This window comes from Silene latifolia, chromosome 8 (assembly GCF_048544455.1).
Source record: "Silene latifolia isolate original U9 population chromosome 8, ASM4854445v1, whole genome shotgun sequence".
NCBI classification, from domain to species: domain Eukaryota; kingdom Viridiplantae; phylum Streptophyta; class Magnoliopsida; order Caryophyllales; family Caryophyllaceae; genus Silene; species Silene latifolia.
In genome coordinates, this window is record NC_133533.1 from 57,680,671 (window position 1) to 57,708,007 (window position 27,337).

General features: G+C 39.9%; 1 protein-coding gene and 1 non-coding gene across 2 annotated transcripts; one reads left to right on the top strand and one right to left on the bottom strand.

Moving 5' to 3' along the window:
- The first annotated feature begins 9,998 nt into the window (after positions 1 to 9,998).
- Positions 9,999 to 10,583, top strand: LOC141595235 (uncharacterized). The gene has a single exon (XM_074415201.1). The coding sequence runs from the start codon at positions 9,999 to 10,001 to the stop codon at positions 10,581 to 10,583; it is 585 nt and encodes a 194-aa protein (XP_074271302.1).
- A 4,531-nt stretch (positions 10,584 to 15,114) lies between these two features.
- On the bottom strand, positions 15,115 to 15,223 carry LOC141597918 (small nucleolar RNA R71). Its single transcript, XR_012523128.1, has one exon. It is a non-coding gene; the product is annotated as a small nucleolar RNA R71 (small nucleolar RNA).
- Between the last annotated feature and the right edge of the window lie 12,114 nt (positions 15,224 to 27,337).

A 27,337-nucleotide genomic window follows, 5' to 3' on the forward strand; every position in this document is an offset into this window, starting at 1 on the left:
AAAATAGTTATATTTCGAATTGGGCCTTGAAACTTTAATATGTTGTCACATGAATAATTTAAAGAGTGTATGTAAATTTCAAGATTAAATGATCTAATTTAGCATGATTTATGAATTTTTAGTGTAAAAATGGCATAAATAGTGACTATTTTGGCATAAATAGCTAAAACATATTGCATGGAATGAGAAAATTATTTTAAGTTGTATAAATATCCCACTAATTATATCTAAGGTTGTAAAAATTATTGGATTAATTTTCGGATACTTTAAATATTTTATAAGATAAAACCGATAAAATGCAACTATATTTTCTCAAAATTAATTCGAAAATTTTAAACATGATTTTTGACATTATGAGTGTCATGGGATTATTCCAGAATGTTAAAAAATTTAAAATTCAAATTTTAAAATTTTTATAATTTAATTTGGGTTTATTTCATAAATATTATGATTTTAAGGTAAAAAACGAGCATAAAAAAAAATCAAGTTGAATTGTTGTCAAAAATTGAGTGATGACTAATTTTTGAGTTCTAAAAAGTGTTAGGATAATTAACTTGAGCTTATATGTGATTTAAGTGTTAATTAGTGATTTTAAAAGGTTATTATCACGCATTTCCATAAAACCGGGTTATTTGTACGACATAAGTTAAAAAGAGCGATTTGGCATATCATTTGGCATGATAGGTACATATTATAATGCTTCATATTTCAATTGTTGAATGTATTTTAATTATGTAATTTGGAATTATGTAATTTTATCTTAGTATGACCTTAGTTTTAATCGATATTACCCGTAATGAAAGGGAATATTGATTCGATTGTAATTTAATGTGATCTCGTATCACTTTTATTTTTATTAATTTTTCCATTTTACAAATGTATAATAGGAATAGATTTGTATTTTTATTATTATTTGTAATTATGGAGTATCTTCAAAGGTGGTGCCATTCGAAAAGATGATCCGACGAAGACAGTGTCTTGGGAGGTGTGCCACTTGAAGATTCAAGGGACCAATGGAGTTGGTTTCTGAATATGTAATAGATTATTAGATTTTCTATTTTAGGAAGGTCATACTAGGAACTTTATTATTGCTTAGCATTTCTTTTAATATGTTACATGCATTGCCAAATCGCCATAAACAACAACATGCATATCAAGTCGAGTCATCGACCGTGTCAATTATAATTATCGAAGTTCACCGCTTTAGTTCACTTAAAACGTGATAGATAATAAATTGACAAGACCTCTCACAAATAATAATTGAGAAATAGCCTTACCAAATAGTAGAAACCATGAATCCCAATTTCATAAGGGAGTTAAGCCGGCTTCACCGTAATACAAACCTTGTTACGTTGGGTAAGTGGGTAATAAAATGTTATTACATCGAAATTTGGATTGAGCTCCACGGAAGTATTCGTGACCGTAGTCGCATGTGTTCCGGGCTAACGATGAAAATTAGAGTATTTTTTATCGACCGAGAGTTCTAAAAGTAGAATCGATTAAGAGGTTAATCCACCGAGTTATATTAATAAGGGATGACTCGGATCACCGTACCCGTATTAATATGAATTTGGATCTCGGAATCATTTATATAGTTGGGTGGAGGTCACTATATAAATGCAATACTTGTAGTGTAATTCACGAGTTTATAGAAACGATAGATGTTAATTATTTCCTCCATTTCCGTTTTTGTAGTTAATTATACGCAATGCATTCATCTAATACTCCTACACCTATCACCGTTGATACATGGCTCCAATCATTTGATGAAAAATGTTCCGAGTATGACAATGATACGATTAGAGAATTACGCGTTGGCATTGGTCAGGATAGAAATTTTTGCTTCTTACCCACTCCAATATTATTGCCCACCACCTTGGAAAGAAAATATTGTGAAGAAAATCTAATAAAACCCAAGGCATCCATGTTTGAAGAAACAAGGAGAAATATCAAATTCAGTGGGAGTTCTAGAAAGAGTGTCCTTGCAATGAAAGGAGTATTGGTATTAATAAAGGAAAGGCAAAGATGGATGAGAAACCCAAACCTGATAAAGAATTGGAAATGGATAGTGGGACTACCAAAACCAAGACCAAGAAGGGTGCCCAATCCTATGAGGAATGTCATTATTGTAATGTCATGGGCCATTGGAAGCGAAATTGCCCCAAGTATTTGGGAGATATCAAAGTTGGACTTATTACTCCAAGTGGGACTTGGAAATGTGGAAAAGCTAAACAAGAGTGATATGAATCTCCGACAAGGAAATGGAGCTAGGGTAGCCACCACTTCAAGAGGGACTTATGTACTTGTTTTAGCTAAAAGCTTTGAGTTGTAATCAACATAGTTGTTATTATGTACCGATTATGTCTAAAACATTATTTCCATTTCTATGTGAGACTTGATAGGATTTATATTTTGCCATCAAAGACAATTGTTGTATTTTATTGAAAATAGACATAGCTGTGAGTCATGTCAATTATCTTTATGATATACAAGTTTTACACACTTCCAATTCAAGCAATGATATCTACATAATACGATCCAAAAGACTCATAACTAGTAATCCAAATGATTTGTACATTTGACTTTTTCAATTAGGTTACATAAATGAGAAACGCATTAAATGCTAGTGTCGACTGGATTTAATGAACCATTTGATTTTCAATCATATGGAATATGCGAAACTTGTCTCCTTTGCAATATGATTTGTACTTCCTTTAGTGGTAAAGGGACATGAGTAAGTGATTTGTTGGGACTAATACATGCCGACGTATGTGTTCTAATGAGCATCACCACAAGGAGAATTTATGACTACTTCGTCACTTTTACCGATGATTTAAGTAGATATGGGTATATTTACTTAATCAAATATTAAGTGAAGCATTTGAAAAATTTGAGAAATTTCTAAATGGTGTAGAGAACCAATTGAAGAAAAGACTAAAGCATTACGATCCGATCGTAGTGGCAAAGATCTAAGTAATAAATTTGATTTATTAAAGATGGCTTATCACCTAGTGTCACTACCCATAAGATCAAACTAATATGAGTTGGTTTGAGTTGTTGAACTCAATTTTGGGAATTTGCAATCCAAAACGGACAAGTAATTCTAAACGGATGGTCAACCATGAGATACCTAGAATAGAGAGTCTATTAAACAGATGACATGGATAAGACTCGTATATTACATGAATCAAACTGTCATGTAAGGGATGGCCTTTTGAAAGCTAATACATAGTCTAGATAAACTCATAATACTCCACCATATATATATATATATATATATATGTTTGTAACTCACAAAACTATCTCTCAAGAAGATAGATGTATTTATGAGAGATAGAGTGGGAGTAAATTGGATCGTTACAAACATGTCTTATTGTGTTACTTTGTGAAAGTAATAGAACTATAGAGTGGGAGTATAGTTGAACTATAATCTATAAAGATAGAGTGGGAGTATAGCTCAGTGGGAGTTTATCGCACATGTCTTATTGGTTAAAATATTGCTTTGCGAAAGTAATGGTATTATGACCTTGTCCCAAATCGACCTTGTTACATACGAGCCATAGCATTACAATCCGAAAATTGTTACTCAAGAGTATATTTACTTTAAAGCAAGGGCCTCTTTAAAGTTAAATAGAGCTTTAGAGTACTCAAATGCATAAGATTGACATGAAGATGTTGATCAAGATTAATTATATTAGGAATTGCCGCATTTCATTTTAATGAAAAATGGCAAATAAAATTCGTTTTTCTAAAATGGGAATTTAGAGAAGGATGTGTCTGAAACACAAAACCTCAGATGAAGATCAAAGAATCCTAACATATTGTGTGTAGCTATCTTAAGTGATCACAAGATGGTCTTAAGCTAGCATTAAAGGATTATATTTTTTCGTTCATGTGATAATAGTGAATGGTTTCATTCACATGATTGAAGAATCATGATTATACATGAAGTTAAGTTAGAGCTAGAATTGTTTCTCTATGTCTTATATGTTGATAACATATTACTTATTGAGAATAATGTACCAATGGTCTCTTCTGTGAAAGAGTGATTGGGAGACTAGGAAAAGGTGCGATATATTCTAAGATTAGTGAATCTATGTGAGAGAATATTGGCATAGAGTTAAGTGTCTTATGATGATAAGATCCTTTTAAAATCAACAAGGTTTAATAGGGTATTCATGATGATGAAAGTGGAATTACTATGATGGAGTCATAGTCATTCACTGAACCTATTAAGTTGTTGATCACATGAAATCGATTACTAATGTTTCCGCCATTAGAACGAAAATGTATGCTAACAGACGCACGTGCTGTGATGAATCATATACTAGGAGCATAATGAGTCAATAACAATTTAATCCATAATATGGTCTTGTGAAAGCCTTAAAGAACAATTGAAGACTTGTTCATATGTTTGGATGATGAACTAAGTTATGTGTTGAAGGGTTGCACAAACTTTAGTTTCCAAACCGAAAAGGATTTGTTGAAATCCTAGGATGTCTTATTGACTTAGGAGTAAGAAACTAGAAAAGTGTTTTAGTTTTGCGCATTGCAAATTCTACAAAAGGAATCTAAGTAAATTGTGATAAAAATGGTCAACCTAGGGATTAAGAGTGAATCCCTCTACAAATGACTTTATCACAAGTTATGCGATAACAGTGGGAGCATCTTTCAAGTAAAAGAGCCCAAGTCTAGTAAGAAGAATAGACAAATACTTAGAGATAAATTCAGGTTATTAGAAATAACATTGAATTGAAGGAAATAACCATTGACAAAGTTGGAATATATGGATATAGGGTATATCTACTTGCCAAGCTTTTATTGCATTTCAACGAGTGTTAATAATACACTAAAGATTATAAGATATGAAGTAGTAATAGTGTATTTACTATTCATATGTGATAATCGCATTTATCATTTGAGTTTTATTAAACTCACCCGTTACCTTGTTGTATCCAAATGGGTTGTAGAGACAAATTGAACCCCATTAAAGTGAACTGGATTGACATGGTATTCGCCCCTAGTTACTTATATGAGGTGACGTCTCGAAGTGACTAGAGTGTGATGCGATTGATGGCAAGTTCAACTGCCATAGAGTCATATGGATGACTAGTCGATCACATAGGCAGACTGTATGGGAAACTCTGTCTGGCAGTGACCGCTTATAGAGTTCTGGTAATTCATAAAGCCTGGTCATGGCAAGAGCTACTATATTATTCTTATGAGTCAATTATTTTGACTAGAGACTATTCGCCCAAGTTGGCACAAATTTCTTATTAGCTTTGATTTATACTCTACGACTTCGTAAATGAGGTCAAACTGGGTATATTTTGGGTCATGATGAACTGTGGCTGAACAAAGGGAATAGTGCAATAAGAATTGTCCACCCCTTGTCAGGGTTGTTTGAAATCTCAAGGCCACTCGAGGAGTAGTTAACTGGAAATGCGTGGCCACGCTCGGAAGGTATCTATGGTAGATAATTCCGGTCAGACAGTTACTCTCCAGATCGAGGAAACCACTCAAGATATGATCAAATGTAAGTACGACCTGCAAGACACCTTGCATTGAGTGGGAGATTGTAATAGGACAAAAGAATTGGTGACGCACACTTGTCTCGGATAAGTGGAAGATTGTTGGAAAATGTGTCCTCAACAATAGTGAGATCACATGATTTAATATCATAATTAAATCTCATATAAAGAATACATAAGGAATGATTCATTATATAGTCAACTGATCAACATTAATCGGTAACAATTGGCTTGCTAGAGTTTGACGTTACTGTCGAGGGACGGTGGTGGTCAGTTGATCCCTTAAGGTCACACCTAAAGGATAATGCCATAATCAGTAAAGTTGATTAATTGTATGACGATACAAGTTGATCAATTCCTTAAAATGGAACAATTCATTTGTGAGAGAGAAAATTGATATCTTATTGTAATGAGATTAAATAAGATTTATTTTAGTAATAAAAATGCTTTATTACTAAAATTGCTTATTGTTTGAGAAACGATAGAGATAAGAATGAATGGTTAATTATAATTACAAGATATTGTGAATTATAATTATATGACCCATTTTATTTATGTGATCAAGTATCACTAGTCAATTTGTTGTATGTAATTTAATTAATTTATAAAATGATATTTATGTGATAAATATGCATTAAATTAATTAATAACATGTAACATACTACATGTAACATATTGTGTGACAAATGACAAATTGACAAAATAAAATGGTAGTCCATTTTATGGAAGTGGACCGAAATGTAGAAGGTTTAGTGGATGGTGGTGATTTATTTTAATAAGCTAAAATAACATCATCATGACACTACTTACCTAGCCTTACATGCCTAAGGTTTTGATAAGAACAAAAGCAAAAGTGAAGGACCATGTATTGGTCCTCTACCCCTCCTAAGACCGGTACACCTCCTCCACTTTAGAGGACTTTTGTTCTCTACTCATTCTCTATATTCTTGTCCATTCAAAATATATGCAAATGTTATGCATTATTCTCTCTACTCTTTAATCTTCATCTAAAATATGAGAAGATTCAATCTAAATTGTTCAATCAAATTACTAATATTATTAGTGTAATATATGAGTATTAGTAACCAATTTTAAGGTAAACTACTAAACAAATATCTAGCACATATTATTTAGTAGAGATAAGGGATAATCTTGGGTGCAATCAAGAGGAGTGGCTTCTATACTTGGAGTCTTTGGAGGATCATCTTAATACTCATCATAGCTCAAGAACAAGTGAAGGTAGGAGACCTTACTTGTGCCCACAAAACCGAAATTAACAATGTAAGGGACATTGTTTTCTTATAAATCTCTTATTTTGTTATGCATGCACTAGATCTAAAGAACAAATAATTAAGAAGTTAATTAGTTCATTATTAGAGGAGTCTAATAAGAGGTATATAAACCTAACATTCAACACCAGGTTCAATAACAAAAAGGTGGCAGTACGGGAGTGTGATGTGTCAACATCGGTGGAAGCATTCAGGAGGGGCTGACACCACGAGTCGGACCTATACAATCAGCTGACTATGCACCCTTTCCATAGCTTTGAGGTAGTGCAAGAAAAAGCAGCAACAGCAATTAGACTGGAAGAAGACGTGCTAGCTAGAGCCAGCATACCGAGCACGTCGAGCATATCTAGCACGTCGACTATCGAGAAGTCCAGAAGAAAGCAACCCATTGGAAAGAAAGAGGAGAGATACAAACCATATGGTAGGGGAATCAACAGAGTTGACAACAGATAGGAGAATCAGCAGCTCCCGACGCTGGCAGAGTATGGATTCACAACTGGCGTCGGAGGAATCCTAAAGGCACTATGGGAAATGGGAGATGGAGTAAGATGGCCCAGGTCACCACTAGAAGGACAATCCTGGCAAAAAGAAAGTACGAAAAAAATGCGAGTTTCATCGTGACATTGGACATACTACGGAGGATTGCTACACTTTACGTAGGGAGATCAGATGCCTGTACGAGCAAGGGGAGCTGAGCCACATATTACCACGTGGGGGCAAGCAGCAGGATAAGGTGGGTTCTGCAAAACCCGCTGCGCCACCCACATGCACCAAAATAATAAACATGATAACAGGCGGCTCAGACCTAAGTGGACTGACATATTCGGCGGCAAAGAGACATGCTACTGAAACTAAGGGAGACAGGCCAGAGACCTCCTGCAGAGTTTCCCACAGTGACCTGCCTGCTGTCACCTTCGATGAGGAAGATATCCATGACAGCCAGGAACACCACGATGCACTTATCATAACACTGTCAATGCCCAATTACACGGTTAGGAAGGTTCTGGTAGATACTGGTAGCTCGGTCATCTAATTATGCTGAAAACCATAGAAAACATGGGGTTCAACGAAAAGGAATGGTAGAAGAAGACCATCCCGCTGGTGGGATTTAGTGGAGAAACGGCTAACTTACTAGAGGAGATCATGATCCCAACCTACGTAGGAGGAATCAATAAACAGGTAAGATACTTGGTCATTGATGGACCATCTACCTACAACGTTATCCTCAGAAGACCATGGTTGCATCTAATGAAGGCAGTCCCCTCAACATATCACCCATGTGTGAAGTTCCCCACACCCTAGGCTGCTATAAAAAGGCATTGAAGTGCACAACCAGTCCTCCAGCATAACAATCACAGAAGCAGCATGTCCAGGATGAATACATTGAGCCCCCGGCCGAGGAGCTGGACCAAATCAACCTGGACAAGCTCCACCCAGAAAGAACGGTGCTAATAGGGGCATGGTGCACAGGTGACCTCAGACAACATCTAATCGAGTTCCTGCAAGCCAACATAGATTGTTTCGCATGGTCCCATGACAACATGGTAAGAATAGACCCATCTATCATAACACATAAGCTTAGTGTAAATCCAGAGTGCAAGCCTATCCAGCAGTGACGAAGGAAATTTGCAGCTGAAAGGAATAAAGTGATCAATCAAGAGGTGGATAGTTTGCTAGCGGCGAACAAAATAAGAGAGGTAAAATATCCAGAATGGCTATCAAATGTGGTAGTAGTGCCCAAGAAGAATGGAAAGTGGAGAGTATGAGTGGATTTCACCGACCTCAACAAAGCATGTCCAAAAGATCCCTTCCCGCTGCCACACATTGACGCAATGGTAGATGCGACAGCTGGACACGAGATGTTAACATTCTTAGACGCCTAGACTGGTTACAACCGAATCAAAATGGATCCAGCAGACCAAGAGAAGACAACATTCATGTCCAAAAGGGGGATATACTGCTACAACATTATGCCTTTCGGCTTGAAGAATGTGGGGTCTACGTATCAGAGATTGGTCAACCAGATGTTCAAAGAACAAATAGGAAGAACCATGGATGTATACATTGACGATATGGTAGTAAAATCAGAGAAGGCCAAGGATCACATGCGGCATCTGGCAGGAACCTTCAGCACACTCGGAGAATACAAAATGAAGCCGAACCCTTCCAAATGCACCTTTGGAGTCTCATCCGGAAAGTTCTTGGGCTACATTGTAACTCAAAGGGGAATAGAAGCCAGCACAGAGCAAATTAAGGCAGTGTTGCAATTAGAGTCGCCAGAAAAGCCAAAGGGCGTGCAACGACTAGCAGGGAAGGTAGCAGCTTTTAGCAGGTTCATCTCGAGATCCTCAGATAAATGCAGGTTATTCTATGATATACTGAGGAAGAGCCAAAGATTCGAGTGGACCTAGAGCACGAGAAAGCGTTCAGAGAGTTGAAGCATTATCTTAGCACCCCACCACTGCTATCAAAACCAGAGCAAGGAGAACCATTCTTTCTCTACCTTGCCGTCACAGAGGTGGCAGTAAGCGCGGTCCTAGCTAGGGAGCAGGATAAGGAGCAACGGCTAGTCTACCACGTAAGCAAGTCTCTGCTGCCAGCAGAGACCAGGTACACGTCTCTCGAAAAACTGGTACGTGCACTTGTAATTGCATCTTATAAACTGCGCCCTTACTTTGAGTTCCACACCATACATGTTGTGACTAACTACCCACTAAAATCTATAATGAGAAAGCCTGAGTTGTCAGGCAGAATGTCGAAATGGTCCGTACACCTCAGTGGGTATGACATTAGGTATGACCCAAGAACGGCGATAAAGTCGCAAGCATTAGCAGATTTCATATCAGATTTCAGCCCAGCTATCCAAAACCTGGCAGACAAGGAAATCCTAACCCTCAAAGAGGATAAGGAAGCAGAAGTCTGGCAAATGCACATCGATGGAGCCTCCAATCAAAGGGGGGAAGGGGTAGGCCTGATCTTGCGATCTCCACACATGGATCTGATAGCACAAGCCGTTCGTTGTGAATTTAAGACAACTAACAATGAAACAGAGTACGAAACCTTAATACTAGGGAAGTAGCTAGCTCTGGAGTTGGGAGTAAAAAACCTACAGGTATATAGCGATTCCTTGCTTATAGTCAACCATGTGAATGATGAATATGTAGCCAGGGATTCAAATATGATAGCCTATTTAAAAGTAGAAAAGGAGCTCAAGCAGAAATTCAGAGATTGCAAGCTCAAACAAGTCCCTAGAGACCAGAATGTAGAGGCTGACGTCCTAGCAACCCCGGGGGCAACCTTCAAGCCAACAGAGCTGGCTAACATCCCCATCGCGCATGTATTGGAGCCATCAATCCAAAAGACGGAGGAAGTAGACAAAGGAAAGCTAGAAGATCACCAAGATGAAGCAACAGTTCTATCAAGCACAGACGACCAGACAGCTGACCCGGATTGGCGTACGCGTTACCTGGATTGGCGTACGCCTTACCTGGATTGGCTGAGACACGGCAAGCTGCAAAATTGCAAAAAAGAGGTAAGGGGTTTTAAAATGAAAGCCACCAAATTCACGCTGATTGAAAATGTGCTTTTTAGAAAGTCGCCGGCAGGACCCTACTTACGGTGCCTGGATAAGCAAGAAGCACAAACTGTATTGCATGCCCTCCACAGTAGCGAATGCGGAAACCATACAGGAGGCAGAAGTCTGTCAAACAAATCCCTCAGACAAGGCTATTTTTGGCCTACAATGAGGGCAGGCTCAGCATAATATGCTCAAAAATGTGACGCCCGCCAGCGGTCAGCGCCAATGATACACCAGCCAAAAGAACCTTTGCATACCATCATTTCCCCTTGGCCATTCACGACATGGGGAATGGATATCGTGGGCCCTCTGCCTAGAGCCCAGGAAACAGACTGTGAATGCTGACAATGACAGACTATTTTTCAAAGGAGATAGAGGCAGAAGCATTCACCGAGGTAAAATATAAGCAAGTCATTTCTTTTATCAAATGTAATATCCTCTGCAGGTTTGGTATCCCATCAGAAATCATATATGACAATGGGTCATAGTTCGTGTCAAATGACGTGGAGGGATACTGTGCCAGATGGAACATCTCACTAAAGAAGTCAGCACCCAGGACTCCCAAGTCCAACGGGCAAGCTGAGTCCAATAATAAAATCATTATAGACATTTTGAGGAGGAGGTTAGAGGAGTTAGGGGGAAAGTGGGCAGATGAGTTGCCACGGGTGCTGTGGTCAGACAGGACCACACCAAAGACGGTGACAGGCTAGACACCCTTCAACCTGGTATTTGGCGCAAAAGCAGTAATTCCATCAGAAGTTCTACTTCTAATCCACAGGTATGGATGTATAACAGGGGAACTGAACAATGCAGAGATGATCAGGAGCCTGGACACGATAGATGAGCTGCGCGCAAGTGCAAAGATACGTCTGGCTGCCTACAAACAGTCAGTCGCCAAAAGCTACAACAAGAACGTAAAAATCAGGCTCCTGGAGGTAGGAGACCTGGTTCTCCGCGAGGTGTTCCAAAACACCAGAAATCGCAAAGTAGGCAAATTTGCCTATAAATGGGAAGGACCATACCAGGTTGAAGGCGTTGTTGGCCATGGGGCGTACAGATTGATGACCATAGATGGTCACATAATACACAAACCATAGAACATACTTCACCTAAAGAGGTATCACTTTTGATAACAAGTAGAGTTTAGTGTACATAGTTTGTATTCAAAAACCCTAAAAAAAACAGTAGTAGGCGTACTACCAAACTTTATTTTACTTCTTTTTTTACATTTCTTCAAAACTTAAAACTGTTATTGGAGCAGTGTGGTCTGTAGCTTCCTGGGACCACGGTTGCTCTGAAACCCCATGAGATAGCGCCAGGTACTTCACATTGTTCTAGTAGATTTTCTCTATTTTGGGCTCTTTTGAAAATACCATGTTGTACTTTAACATCTATGGGACGTTGAAAGTGTTGCCAGCAGGACTGTCAACTGTAAACGCGGGGTGACAAGGCACATAGCACTCCAATATGCCTAACCTAACTCTCCAATAGGAGCACCCTCATCATCCGACTTGTGGAACATACGAAGGGGAGCTTGCCCGACAGCTCAAAGCTCACGCAGCTACCCCGGATACCACCCCCAAAAATAGATATCGGCACCGAGTACTCGACGTAGTCAGGGCCCCAGCATGCATGCACAAACACAAGGAGCGCAGAGATCTCTGAGCAACCAGGATCCTGCAATAACGTTCCACTGATCCTAGAATGACGATAAACTTGCCTAAGGTACGCCCCTATTGGCTCTAAACATGATGAACACACCTTGCGTCATGAACAAGGTTAAGTAGTCAAAACGCGACACATGTCTAATCAGCCCCCTGGGTTGACACGGCAGCTAGCTAAGTCTAAATAAGCCTTCTCGGGCAGACACGACAGGTCTAAATCAACCTCTTAGGTTGACACGACCACCTCCAATCAGAACGCGGCATATGCCTAAATCAGCCCCCTGGGCTAACACGGCAGCTAGCAAAGTCTAAGTCAGCCTTTTCAGGCTGACACGACTGGTCTAAATCAACCTCCTAGGTTGACACGGCCACTTCCAACTTTAAATCAGCCATAGGGCTCGCACAACGGTATTCACAAGTCTAAAACGGCTCTCGGAGCTAAGTCTGACCACCTAATATGTGCCTAAGTCTATAAAATCAACAAAAACGTCATTGCATGAATAAAAGACGACTTGCCAAAACCGGGCAAGGATCATTTCAAAATATAGCCATGCTTGCCTTAAAATACTTACAAGTCTGCGCCATCACAGGGCCAGACCACCAATCATGAAAAACTTAAAATATTTTTAACTAGAGGCCAGGTCAATGACCTCCCTCTCAGACGCCTCTCCTGCATTTTCCTGCTGACTTCCCTTTTCAGGTAAAAGATCAGGTTTCACCTTCCCATCGCCAGCAGCCTCGTTGACCTCCACAGCAACGACAGCTTCCTGGAAGGGGCCAACCTCCTCAGCAGCAGTCTGCTCCATCAATGCAGAGGAGTTCACCTCACCAACCTCAGGCATCAGCACGCTCAAGTCAGGTTGAACAGGGTAGAGGGTCTCCAGCTGCCTCTCTTCCTCCTCTATTGACTGAAGCGTGTGAGGATCAGTCAACACAGCACGCATCCCGCTAATCTTGCCCCACCAGGTAGCATAGGCGACAATGTTGGTGGCCAGGGTGATTAGCTCGTTGATCCTTTCGTCAGCACGCACAAGGGCATCAGAGAAAGTATTGCACAATTCTTGAGTGCATGCTAGCTGGTCAGCTTCCTCCTTCAGCCTCTTCTTAGCTTCAGATAGCTCCGTCTTCAGCTCCGTCACACGCTCTCTCAGATTAAGGCCCTGCTGCTCCAGGCCGGTGATAGTTCCAATAAGCTCTTGGTTCTTGGCGTGGGTGGCACGGCTGGTTGATACGTGCATATTCTATACACTTTATCTGTGGTTTTGGCACGTATTTCCATGCATAATTGATAGCTTAAGGCTACTATTTCTCCCGAAACGGTTTACTTTGCATTTTCCATGATTTATTGTAGGAATGCGTGGAAGTAGGCTAAATCAAGCCAAGTTCGTCCTCCGGAAGCGAGTTCAAGGAAGCCAATAAGAAGGAAAGTTCATTCACTCACCTTGGGATGCGTGCAAGGAGTGAAGAGTTGTTTGGAAGCATCAAGGAGCCACTGCACAGCATTTTCAGTCGATCGACTAAGACTTTCAGTCGATCGACCACTGGAGCTCAGACAGGAGCCACTGTTCCGCATGTTCAGTCGATCGACTGTGCTGACCAGTCGATCGACCTGATTTCGAGCTGATGTTTAATTTTCCGTGTTAGACTTTTAAAAGCCCAACTTGTAATTAACTTTCAGTATCTTTTTATCAGTAGAAGGCAGCAACTTTTAGGTTATGTTTTCATTCGGGGAAAAACCTTAGTTTTCAGATCTAGCTTGAGACGGAAACCTGGATTCGAATGCTTTGTTCTTGATATTCAATTAGTAAGACTTTTATGCAATTCTTCTTTTTCCTATTTTGCTTGTCAATTTAATTCTTGTTTCATCAATTAATTTCAGTAATTGAATTTCTCTCCTTTGTTCTAGTTAGATTCCATCACGTTGAATTTGTTCTTATTTATTAATTTCGCAATTAGTGTAGTCATGATTATGAGTAGGTAATTCTTTGATTGGGAATGAGGTGAGCCATGGTATTGAATTAGGATAGTTGTGTAGCATGAATTCTTCCGTATTGGTCTTGTTATCTTTTGATGGACTTCTTTGCTAGGTCGAAAGATTGGTAAATTGATTTATCGCTAGATTTAGAATTTCTCTTGAGTGAAAACTTTGATAAATTCTAGGGAATTTTTTAGACCGTGAGGTTATTTGAGCTTCGATCGCAAGATTAGCTTATTTTCCCTGAGACCGTATTATGAGATCTCTTCTGCTTGACTGACCTGTTACTTGCCATGGTGAACCGAAATTCCCGATCCTCTTTTTATCTTGTTAAGAATATTCATTTTAGCAATTAGCCAGTTAATCAATCGATTTCAAAACCCTCAATTTATCGTTACTTTGTAGACTGAAAAATAGCAAACAAAATCAACCTTGTCTCTCTGTGGTTCGACCCTTACTATCACTAGCTATAGTTTTAGTTTGGAATTATAAATTTAATTTTGGTACTAAACGACGGTATCAAATTTTGGCGCCGAATTCCGGGGAGACGGTGTAATTACATTTTGCTTTATTTTAGTTTATTTTCCTTGTCTCGGGGAACTTTTGTTCCTTGAGGCCGTTGCTTACCCTCGCTTCTAGTTTTGCTTTTGCACGATTAGAGGACGGGTTTTGAGAGGAAGACTTGAGTACTCTCATTTTGGAAGTTATGGCTACGATATATGATAATTTTCAGCCAAAGGAGCACCACCTTCCAAAGGGGCAACAGTTACCTACCCCTTCTACCGGTAAATTCGAGTTTCGTTCCTCTTATATTGATTTAGTGGAACGGAATCGATTCATGGTCTACGGATGAAGACCCCTTGAAACATATGGAAATTTTCACGGACTATTGCTGTTCAATACCTATACCGGATGGGGTAACTCAAGATGAAGTAAAGGGGTTCATGTTCTTATACTCCTTGAAGGATTCGGCGCGAGATTGGTATCGCTACCTCGATAGAGTAGCTTGTGTGAGTCACCGATTGGACATCTTTAGCACTAGCCTTCTACAAGAAGTACTTCCCGCTTTCAAAGATTGATGCCTTGAAGAGTAAAATCACGAGTTTTCAGCAAGGAGCCGACGAAGATTTTTGTGAAGCATGGGGACGTTTCAAAAGTTTGGTCCGAGTTGTCCCTCATCATGGTTTCAAGAATGGTATCTTTGCAATCTATTTTACAATGCTTTATATGATGATTACAAGGTCATCTTGGATGCACATTTTGCTAATGGCGAGTTTCAAAATAATCTAGGTCAAAGTAAAGGTTGGAACACCATTGAGGAGATGGCAGTCCATAAAGCTGAGTTTGGGAGTTCACGTGGTAAGTCACGAAAGCAAAGTGAAGATATGATTCTTTGTTGTGACACTTATAACCTCCATTTTCTACCCGTCTCGAGATGCTCGAGACTTCTGAAGCTTCCAAGGGGAAAGTCGAAATTCCTATTCAAAACTCGGATGAGATCGAGAAGTTAAGAGAGATGGTCCAACTCCTTTTGGTTCAAGTGGCGAATATGGAAGCAGCCGGGATTGAGTCCTCACAGAATTTTGTGAAACAATTGGAGAATATGGAGGCTAAGCAAGCCGCTAATTCTTCAATTAAATGTGAAGGGCCGGTTGAGACGATCAATGCCATCAATCTCAGAAGTGGCCTTTCTTATGAAAGTCCCGACAAGCCAAAGGAAGACTCGGGGAATGATGAAGAAGCTCGTTTGAATTCTGATGCAAAAACGAGTCTGAATGCCAGTAATTCAGGTCGATCGACCTGCATTCCCAGTCGATCGACTGAAGTGTCAGACAAAATAGTTTCTGGTCAGAAACTATTCACACCTAGCACATCCAGTCGATCGACCAACATCCTCAGTCGATCGACTGAGATACCTGATGACGATAATTCTGGGCAGAGGCTATTTCACGCCCGGCTACTTGGTCGATCGACCACCCATACCAGTCGATCGACGGGATCTCCAGAGCAGGATGCAAATCCGTCAACTAGTTTGCATGATTCACCACTCATTGATGATTTGACGGGGGTTTTAAACCTACGGAAGCCGAAGGTTACTGATCCTACGGCCTGTGTTGCAGTCCCGTATCCGGAGCGTTTGAAGGCTACCAAGCTGGAGCGTAAGTTTGGTAAGTTTCTGGAGATGGTCCAGAATCTCGAGGTAACGGTTCCTTTCACTGATTTAATTACCCAGGTACCCTCTTATGCTAAGTTTATGAAAGATATTTTGAATCGTAAGAGAAATTTTCGTGATGATGGTAATGTTGCGTTTGTGGAGGAATGTAATGTTCTTTCACAAGTTAATGTGCCACCTAAATTAAAGGACCCGGGTAGTTTTTCAATTCCTTGCACTATAGGTAACCACGTAATTGGGAAGGCCCTTTGTGACTTAGGGGCCAGCGTTAGTGTCATGCCGTATTCTGTTTGCGAAAGGTTAAACATTGGTAGACTTAAGGTGACCGATATTACCGTTCAAATGGCAAATAGATCGACTCAGAGACCTATAGGTGTTCTAGAGGATGTACCCGTTCGAGTGGGTAAGTTTTTTATCCCTGTCGATTTCGTTGTTTTGGACATTGGGAGGATAGTCGGATACCTATTATTTTAGGCGGACCGTTCCTAAATACAAATTTGTGATAGATGTCAAACGCGGAACCATCACCTTAGAGGTAGGGGATGACACCATTGAGTTGATCTTGCTCACAAGGCAAATCGAACTCGCTTGATGAGGATACGTGTTATTCTATTGATGTTGTTGACAGGATTGTTACTTGTAATTGGAGGGAATCCTTAGCCAAGGATCCCTTAGCTGATCTAACTCATTTAGATGAGTGTGCGGAGTAATACAATGGAGAATCTTTGAGGAGCGGATGCTTTGGTTGCCTCAATGGAGAGCTACGAGCTCAATGAAGGAGAAGATGAGATGCTTTTGAGCACGGCTAACGATAACTTGGTGAACACTTGCTACACCATTGAAGCGATTCTGTCTATCTTTGTAGAGGTAAAGGTGCCAGAGCGTAAGCCACTTCCCCCTAATCTTAAGTATGTTTTTCTAGATGATACGGAGCGATTACCCCACTATTGTTAGCTCTAAGCTTAACGATGACCGGTATATGCTGCTTTGATGCGTGTACTTAAGAAAAACAGGAAGGCTTTGGGTTACTCTTTGGATGACATTAAGGGCATCGCCCCCGATGTTTGTATGCACAGGATAGAGTTGGAAGAAGGCCACAAGCCTTATAGACAGGGTCAACGCAAGTTGAACCCAAAGATGCGGGAAGTTGTTATGGCTGAGGTGATGAAACTACTTGATGCAGGTATTATTTATACGATTGGCAACTCCAAGTGGGTTAGCCCGATTCAGGTGGTCCCGAAGAAAGGAGGGACTACCGTGGTTAAAAATGATAAAAATGAATTAATACCAACTCGAGTAGTGACGGGGTGGCGGATGTGCATTGATTATAGACAGTTAAATGCCGCCACTAAGAAAGACCATTTCCCCCTCCCTTTTGTTGACCAAATGACTGAAAGACTTGCTTCTAACAAATTTTTTTGTTTTCTAGACGGATATTCAGGGTTCTTTCAGATCCCTATTCATCCGGACGATCAGAGTAAGACTACTTTTACCTGTCCACAGGGTGTTTTTGCTTATCGTAGAATGCCTTTCGGATTGTGTAATGCCCCCTGCTACCTTTCGAGAGGTGCATGATGGGGATTTTTCCGATTATATAGAGAATATTATGGAAGTATTCATGGATGATTTCTCGTTTATGGCGGTGACTTTGATCGTTGTTTAGCTAACCTTGATAAAGTCATGCAGCGTTGTATAGATGTTAATCTTGTTTTAAATTGGGAAAAGTGTCAGTTTATGGTCAATGAGGGAGTTGTGTTAGGGCATCGATTTCGATAAAGGTATACATGTTGACAAGGCAAAGGTGCGGGTGATTGAGCAATTACCTCCTCCCGTGAATGTTAAGGGAGTGAGGAGTTTCTAGGTCACATTTGGTTTCTACCGGCGTTTCATTAAGTATTTTTCAAAAATTGCTAAACCACTTACACAATTGCTTCTTAAGGATGCTGTCTTTGAATTTACTGATGAGTGCCATGTCGCTTTTAACAGGTTAAAGGAGGCCCTAGTTTCTGCGCCAATCATTCAGCCGCCTGATTGGGACCTCCCATTTGAGATCATGTGTGATGCCAGCGATTATTAGACCTGGCAAAACCCGACCCGAATCGACAAAACCGATCCGAACCGCTCGATATCGAACCCGTCCGGCACCCGAAAATACAAAAAAAATCATATACCTGAAACCGACCCAGTCCGATCTGACATAACCCGATTTTTAATATCATCTGATAACCGATATAACCCGAACCTCATGACACCGAAGCCGATTAAACCCGACAATGAAAATACCCGACCCGAGTAAGACTCGACTAACCGATGCAAGCCTGAATAAGACTGTGTCTATAAGACTACAACTAACGTTAAATTTATAAATTAAGTTTTTTTTGGTACTTTTATTTAGTTTGTCATGCGAATGTCAATGTGAAATATACGAGTACACTAGAATAATACGAGTGTTAACACTTAGTTTATTTTAACTCTTAGATCTATGTGTTTGAATTAATTTATCGTTCTATTTTAATTGTGCATGTATACTTTTTTTCATTGTATATGATAGATTAATGTAAGTTTTTTGTCGATTCACCGAAACATAGTTGAGATTAGGTTAGTTTAGCCATTTATTCTTCATATTCAAAAACTGCTAACTTTTGAGTTGGCAAAATTTTTCAAATGAACATAAATGAAAAATATACGGCAAACAAAAACTTATCATAGAACGTGTCTTTGTGAAGTAAAGCCACCACTCTTAAGTGACAAACCCATTATAAACCACTCTTAAGTGACAATTTTTGGTATTTCCCACGTTTTAGTAAGAATATTGGGCGATCGAAAATCATAGATATTTAAGTAAGACGGTTTTATACAAATTTATTTTAAAACGAGTTCTTTAAATATTTACTTTATTTAATATTGTTATACATTAAGTTTATTTGACGCAGGTCTTACTCATATAGACCGAAACGAATCCGAGCTGAGGAAGATTTACCTGAAGCTGATTGAGCAAAACTGAATTAAACTGGTTGTAGCTGAACTGAACTTAATTGCGCTAAACCGAATTAAATGTAAATGGACTGAATTAAATTGCACTTAATTGAGTTAATTTGAACTGAATTGAGCTTAATTGAGCAAAATTGAGCTAAATTGAACAGATTAAATTGAACTTAATTGAGTTAAACTTAACTAAATGTAATTGGACTGAATTGAAATGAACTTGATTGAGCTAAATTGAACTAGACAGAAATTAATTTGAGCTAAATCGAGCTAAATTGATCTGATTGTCGCTGAAGTGGACTTAATTGTTCTAAAATGAACTCAATGTAGTTGGACTGAATTGAATTGAACTTAATTGAGCTAAATTAAACTTAACTGAACTTAATTGAGCTAAATCGAGCTATATTGAAGTGATTGTAGCTCAATTGAACTTAATTGATTTAAACTGAACTAAATATAGTTGGAATGCACTAAATTGATCTAAATTCAACTGAAATAAACTAAACTAAACTTAATTGAGCTACATTGAACTAATTCAACTTAAGTAAATTTAAATTTGCATTTAACTTAACTAAACATATTTTAACTCGAACTTGACATAAACGTAAACTTTACTTAAATTAAGTTAAGATAGGAAACTTAGTTAACTTAAGATAATTATGTTTAAGTTAACTAAAGTAACTTCATTTTTTAAAGTTAACTTAAATAAACTTAACTAACTTATAAGCTACATTTCAGGTTCGGGTCAATTCGAGTTTGGTTCATTACAGTTAGGTTAATTTGAATTTGGGTGAATTTATGTTCCGGTAGTCAAAATATATTTCTCATACGTTCTTTTTTTATCTAGCTATTTTTTATTTTTATATATTTGGTTCAAATTTTATCGTAAATCGTATGTCCAAAAAATTGGTAACATAAAATTATATAAATATTTATTATTATTGGTATTTCACATTCAAATATTATATAAATGAGATGCTAAGTTTATAAATTCATAATCAATCATCAAATGGTAATTAGTCTTAAATTAAAAATTTGACTACAATGTCTTATACTAAGTAACTATCTATGTATACTATTGTATAATTAGTATTAAAGAATGTATAAAAATTGGACAAGTTGTGACCCGTTATAACTCGATAAGATTTAGTATTGAATTTTTTTGACCCAATATGAACTGCTACATGATTTTCAGTCGACTTGACCCGATCCATAACAGCCGTCACCCGACCAAGTGTTCCACATTCCGACCCGATACCCGAGGTAAGTCATAACCCGAAATAATCCGACTAAACCCGATCTGACTCACAAACGTACGCGACTCGAATCAATCCGACATCACGATAACCCGAACCTGATTTAACTCGACTCGAATCCGACTCGACCCACCCGATTGCCACCTCTAGCGATTATGCTATCGGTGCAGTTCTGGGACAGCGAAAGAATAAAGCTTTGAATGCCATATACTATGCGAGCCGAACTCTGGATGAGGCTCAAGTCAACTATTTTACCACTGAGAAAGAGTTTCTAGCTGTTGTTTTTGCCTTAGACAAATTTCGGTCTTATTTGTTAGGCTCTAAAGTTATTGTTTACACTGACCATGCAGCGTTGAAGACTCTCTTTATTAAGAAAGATGCAAAGCCAAGGCTTTTGAGGTGGATACTCCTTTTACAGGAGTTTGATTTGGAGATCAAAGATAAGAAAGGAGCAGAGAATGTGGTAGCTGACCACTTATCTCGTCTGCGGTGGTGTGAGAAAGGGAGGATTCTTTGCCTATTAATGATTCCTTTCGATGAGAGTTTGTTAGCTATTACTACTTGGGGTCTTATCCACCACCGTGGTTTCTTGATTTTGCTAACTATCTTTGTGACGGGTAGGATACCACCCGAGCTTTCATGGCGGCGGAAGAAGCGGTTTGTCTATGATGCTAGACAGTATTTTGGGATGATCCTTATGTTTTCAAGGAATGTGCGAGACGGTCTCATCCAGGAGATGCGTACCTCGGTGGGAGGTGAAGGATATCCTAGAGGCTTGCCACTCTTCTGCTTATGGTGGTCATCACGGTCCGTCCGGGACCGTAGCTAAGGTACTCCAATCTGGTTTCTATTGGCCAACTTTGCATGCAGATTATGTGATTTTGTTCTTTGAATGCGATGCTTGTCAAAGATCGGGAATATTTCCAAGAGACATGAGATGCCACAGGTAGGCATTCTTGAGGTCGAGATTTTCGATGTCTGGGGCATCGATTATCAAGGACCTTTTCCGAGCAAATCAAGGTAATAAATATATCCTCGTATTTGTAGATTATGTATCTAAGTGGGTGGAAGCTATTGCTACTCCCCATTGCGATGCAAAAGCCGTGATTAAATTGTTTAAAAAGATTATTTTCCCTCGTTTTGGTGTCCCTCGGGTTGTCATTAGCGATGGGGGAATGCATTTTAAAGAGAAACAACTTAGTGCTCTATTGACTAAATTCGGTGTCCAACATCGTAGAGGTTTGGGGTATCATCCCCAAACTAGTGGCCAGGTTGAGGTTTCTAACAGAGAATTGAAAGAAGTCTTAGCTAAAGTTGTTTCTAAATCACAGAAAGACTGGAGTCTCAAGTTAGCTGATGTCTTATGGGCTTATAGAACTGCGTTTAAAACGCCAATCGGGATGTCACCGTACCGATTGATTTATGGTAAGACATGTCATTTACCTGTTGAGTTGGAGCGTAAGTCTTGGTGGGCTATTTGTGATTTGAATTTGGATCCTAACCTCTCTCGTGAGAAACGCATGACACAGCTGAATGAGCTAGAGGAATTTAGGCTGCTGGCGTATGACAATGCAAGGATCTACAAGGAGAAATCAAAGCGCTGGCACGACAAGAGAATCATAAAGCGCGAGTTCCATATTGGCGATAAGGTACTTCTTTTTAACGCTCGTATCCGTTTATTTCCTGGTAAGCTGAAATCCAGGTGGACCGGCCCCTATACGATCACAGCTGTCACAAAATTCGGATCTGTTGAATTGGAGACCTCTGCTGGAGAAAGGTTCAAGGTAAATGGCCAATATGTGAAGCTCTATCATGGATCAGATGCATATGTTGGGAAGGTCGAGGTCTTGTACTTCGATCCGCTATCAGATGATGGAAAGTGAGGTAACAAGGTCGTGCGGGACCTCTTAAACCAGCGCTAACTGGGAGGCAACCCAGGTTGTAGTTATTTTGTAATTTAGGATTTCCTTTTTGTTATTTCATTCATTTTGCATTTTTACTTTTCTTGCTTTTGTTTTCTTTATTTTCTTTAATTTTGTAATTTCTTGGTTGGGAAAATTGTACGCCTTTGATAATTTCTGCAGGAATTTATTTTGTGCAAAGTGCGTAAGTGGTCTACTGGATTTTTGCGAGAGAAAGACAGGAAGTTATAATGGCAAAATGAATTTTGACGATTTTAATTCCAATTGCCAGTTCAAACAGTCGATCGACTAGGAGGTTCAGTCGATCGACTGCAGCGAGGAGAACAGAGGCTACTGTGCATAGGGTAGTGGTCGATCGACTGGGTCACATAGTCGATCGACCGCCAAAGAGAGTCCAGAAGCAATGATTTTGAAGGATCAGTCGATCGACCAAGTGAATCGTCGATCGACCGTCCGCTGAGTTGAAGGAAGTTAATAAGGGGAGTTTACATCCTTCTTTTCTCATTCATTCACTTCCCAAAAATCTGAAAAAACAAAAGAAACCCTAAGTTTCCTCCCCCTGCTGCGATTTTCACCTCATTCCCGTCTTAATCACTTGATTTTTATTGCTTTAATCTTCAAAGTTCATCAAGGTATGTTTCTAATCTTATCTTTATGCTATTTGTTCGAGTTTTGCTGAAGTTCCATGCAAAATTTTCGAGTAATGTGCCCTTGAGACGAAAAAATCGATTTGGGGAAAACGATTTTAGGGTGTGATTTCTGTTCATCTACATGCTTTAATTGCTTATTCTAGCCTTACCCTTTGATTTTCGACACTAATTAGCACCTAGGAACGGTTATTTCAGTTTGCCCCAAAAATTTCGAAACCCTAATTTGCGTGGATGGTCTGATTTTGATGCGGGTTTCTGGAATTTGAAACTTAAGTTGGTTGTTTGTTGCTAATTTAACTCTTTTGCAGGAATAACAATGACAAAGGGAAAAGCGCCAATGCAAGAGGCACAATCGAGCCAACGGCCTGCTAAGCGGCCACGCGGACCGCCTCTGATGATAGAATCCACTACGGATAGTCTACCTGACTATCCGCAGGTTATCTTTGAAAAACCTATTCAGCGCGCTAAATTCTCCTTCTTTGTTTCGACTGTAAAGGTCACAGCTACCCGGTTTCTCCACAAAGACACTTTGGAGAAACTAGGCTGTTATGAGTCGGTCGTGTCCCTGCTAAATGGGACGGGTATGATAGGTCTTGTGGACATGGCTGAGTTCACATATTATGTTTTGACCCTTGAATTCTTTTCCTCTTACGCTTTTGATTCCAAAGCCTTTGAGGCTGATGAGACCAAACCCTGCATTTCCTTTCGCCTTTTTAATGTCAATTATTCTCTGACACTTGCTGATTTTGCGGGTTTTCTGGGTCTTTGCTCCGAGGGCAGAACCTCGGACCCCTCTGACACTCACCGAACCATGTGGTCTTGTATCGGTGACACTTACGGGTTGAGGAGGACGGGCACTTCCGTCCACTTGCCCCCTCTTCGTTATTTTCTACGGCTAATGGGTAATACCATTTTTGGCCGTAAAGAGTCTAATAATGTGAACAATATTGAGCTTTCAATTTTGGCGGGTTATCTGAACGTTGAGCGTCGGAAAGCCCGCATCTATAACATTGCCTATCTGACCGCCGCTCACTTTCAGACTGCAAGTGAGGGCAGCTTGACCACCATTGCTTGTGGCGGTTTGGTGACACATATCGCCAACCGCCTTGTCCTACTTTTCCCTCGACAGGAGGACCCCATTGACCCTGAGCTGCGTTTTATGGACCTCCCTTACGCGAGGGGCGTCCATTGGGTCGATAGACAGATGCGGTGGAAGATTGACTCTTTCATCTGTGACCGCATTCCTGTCACGGGCTACCCTCCTGTCCTGCCCCTCACCACTGTTGAGGGGGCTGCTAGGCCGCCCTTGCCTAGTTACAGGCTTCCTCTGGTGGCGGCCACACCTTCTGCTAGTACTTCGAGGAGGGCTCATGCCTCCTCTTCACAGGCACCCCCTACCTCCACTGCTCCACTTGCTGGCACCTCCACTTTTCGACCACCTACTCCCTTAGTTGTCCCTCCGGTCATGGACCAGAGGGCAATGTCACGTGTCTTGGGTGATTTGTGCAGGAGCTTCAACGAGCACAGATTGGACACGACCATCGCCCTGTTCCCGGTCTACGACGAGCTAGCTCGGGGGGGATGCTTCCCAAGGGTGACTGGGCTCACCCTTCGTACTTTGTTCCCCCTGAGGGTGGCTACCCTCAGGCTGCTAGGAGACCCCCTCCTACCACCACCACTACTGGTCCCTCCACTTCCAGGAGAGCCACTCCCTCCGTTTCCAGGAGAGCTACACCTGCTGCTGAGGAGGAGGAGAGTGAGTCGGGGTCCGACGAGGACAGCGACCCCTCCTACGAGGGTGGAGATTAGATCTTTGGTGACCTCCTGTTTTTTTGGCTGGTTTGGGGAGGTCGTATTTTGTGAGTTGTGTTCCTCTCTCTTTTCGCTTCCTTTTACTTTTTACGCTTTTATTCTCCCATTTTTCTGCTGGTGATTTGCTGTTGAGCACAATGGGGACATTGTGCGTTTTGGTTTGGGGAGGGTATTTGCATATGCCTTTTGTTTTGCATCTGCATTTGTTTTTTTTTATTGCATTTCAGTCACATGTTTAGTGCATTTCTGTTTGCATTTGTTTTTATTTTCACCATTCAAAAAAAAAAAACAAAAACAAAGAAAAAAATTGAAAAAATGCATAAAAAACCAAAAATATCACGTTTATTTTGCATATAGTTGAGTCGGATTGGAGTTTTTAATGATGATTCTGCTCTATTAGTCAAATATGCCATTCCTTGCCTCTTCATAGCTGCTTAGCAAGAATTAAAAGCGATATCTCAAATTTTGTTATGGAATCTATTTCGGGCAATTAGACTTGACTCATTACTTTTGGCAAACTACTTATACCTTCTGAGATATAGAGCCTATAACTGGTGACATTTATGACCGGTTAATTTAGGATTGAGAGTAGTTACTCCCTTCATTTCATGTTTTGCACGTGTATGAGTTTTGATTGCTTATTGCCTATATGCATCGGTTTGTGGTCGGTATTGCATGTTTGGAGAATTATTGCATCATCCCCTTTCTCATTTTACCCCACTAACTCCACTATAAGCCAAAATTGCCAGTTGCCCTCAACTACATCCCATAATTAGCCTACCATTGTGCCAAGCTAGGAAGTAGTAGAGGAATTTGTTGATTTAAGCTGTTTTGGTTCGCTCTTGTAATGTTGGAGCGGGTATTTTTGAGAAGTGACGGATTTACTTCAGCCTGAAAAAAAGGAAGAAACAAAAGAAAAAGAAAGAAAAAATGAAAAAAAAAAGAGGAGGCTGTTACCTGGCAGAATGTTCTGAAGTGTGCAGGGTGGTCGATCGACAGCCCTCATTGGTCGATCGACCACCAGTTCAGACCTTGAAAAAAAAAATGAAAAAAAAATGAAAAAAAAAGAGAGTCTTGAAAATAATAAGTCTTGGCTGAAATAAAGACACGCCTCATGTGTTTACCTCTTGAATTGGAGGCGTTCGTTGGATTTTTGTGTTGCCTAGTCAATAAAGGCATGGTTAATTGTTTTTGTTGAGTTGGAAGAACGGGATTCGGTTACTAATGGTTCATTAGGTACTAGCTTGGCTCTTACCTTCACTTTTCCATAATTGTTTTGCCCCTTCTTTCCCACTTAGCCTCACATATCCAAATTTTGCAATAGTTCGGCATGTGATAGTCCTTGACGGTGGTTATGCGTATGTACGGTAAATAGAATCATTATTCATGCTAGTCAAGCATACATGTTTTGTCGGTCGCAGTCTAGGTGAGAGACTATATTTCTCTTCCCTCTCTTTTACATATCATCTTACCATTTGCTTTGCTGAGAGAAGAGCGATCCGGGAGAGTCCGATTGTGTGAGTCTTGCAAGGTCGAACGCCCGATCTAATTCTATGATATGCATAAATTTGTTCGCTTGATTTAAGCTTTGCAGTAGTTGACTTTGGGCATTAAATGGTTTGGCATTGACTTGTAGTTAGCTCTGAAATGTTCTCCTTTCCATTTAGTTTTTATACGGGTCATAGTGCTTGCTTGGGGACAAGCAAGGTTTGGTTTGGGGAGATTTGATACGTGCATATTCTATACACTTTATCTGTGGTTTTGGCACGTATTTCCATGCATAATTGATAGCTTAAGGCTACTATTTCTCCCGAAACGGTTTACTTTGCATTTTCCATGATTTATTGTAGGAATGCGTGGAAGTAGGCTAAATCAAGCCAAGTTCGTCCTCCGGAAGCGAGTTCAAGGAAGCCAATAAGAAGGAAAGTTCATTCACTCACCTTGGGATGCGTGCAAGGAGTGAAGAGTTGTTTGGAAGCATCAAGGAGCCACTGCACAGCATTTTCGGTCGATCGACTAAGACTTTCATCGATCGACCACTCGGAGCTCGACAGAGCCACTGCTTCATTCGCATGTTGCCGATCGATCTGTGTCTTTGACGATCGATCGACGACGATTTCGAGCTGATGTTTAATTTTCCGTGTTAGACTTTTAAAAGCCCAACTTGTAATTAACTTTCAGTATCTTTTTATCAGTAGAAGGCAGCAACTTTTAGGTTATGTTTTCATTCGGGGAAAAACCTTAGTTTTCAGATCTAGCTTGAGACGGAAACCTGGATTCGAATGCTTTGTTCTTGATATTCAATTAGTAAGACTTTTATGCAATTCTTCTTTTTCCTATTTTGCTTGTCAATTTAATTCTTGTTTCATCAATTAATTTCAGTAATTGAATTTCTCTCCTTTGTTCTAGTTAGATTCCATCACGTTGAATTTGTTCTTATTTATTAATTTCGCAATTAGTGTAGTCATGATTATGAGTAGGTAATTCTTTGATTGGGAATGAG

What these genes read in the sequence shown, in the direction of transcription:
- LOC141595235 (XM_074415201.1), top strand. Translation starts at nt 9,999, where the DNA reads ATGATAGCCTATTTAAAAGTAGAAAAGGAGCTCAAGCAGAAATTCAGA.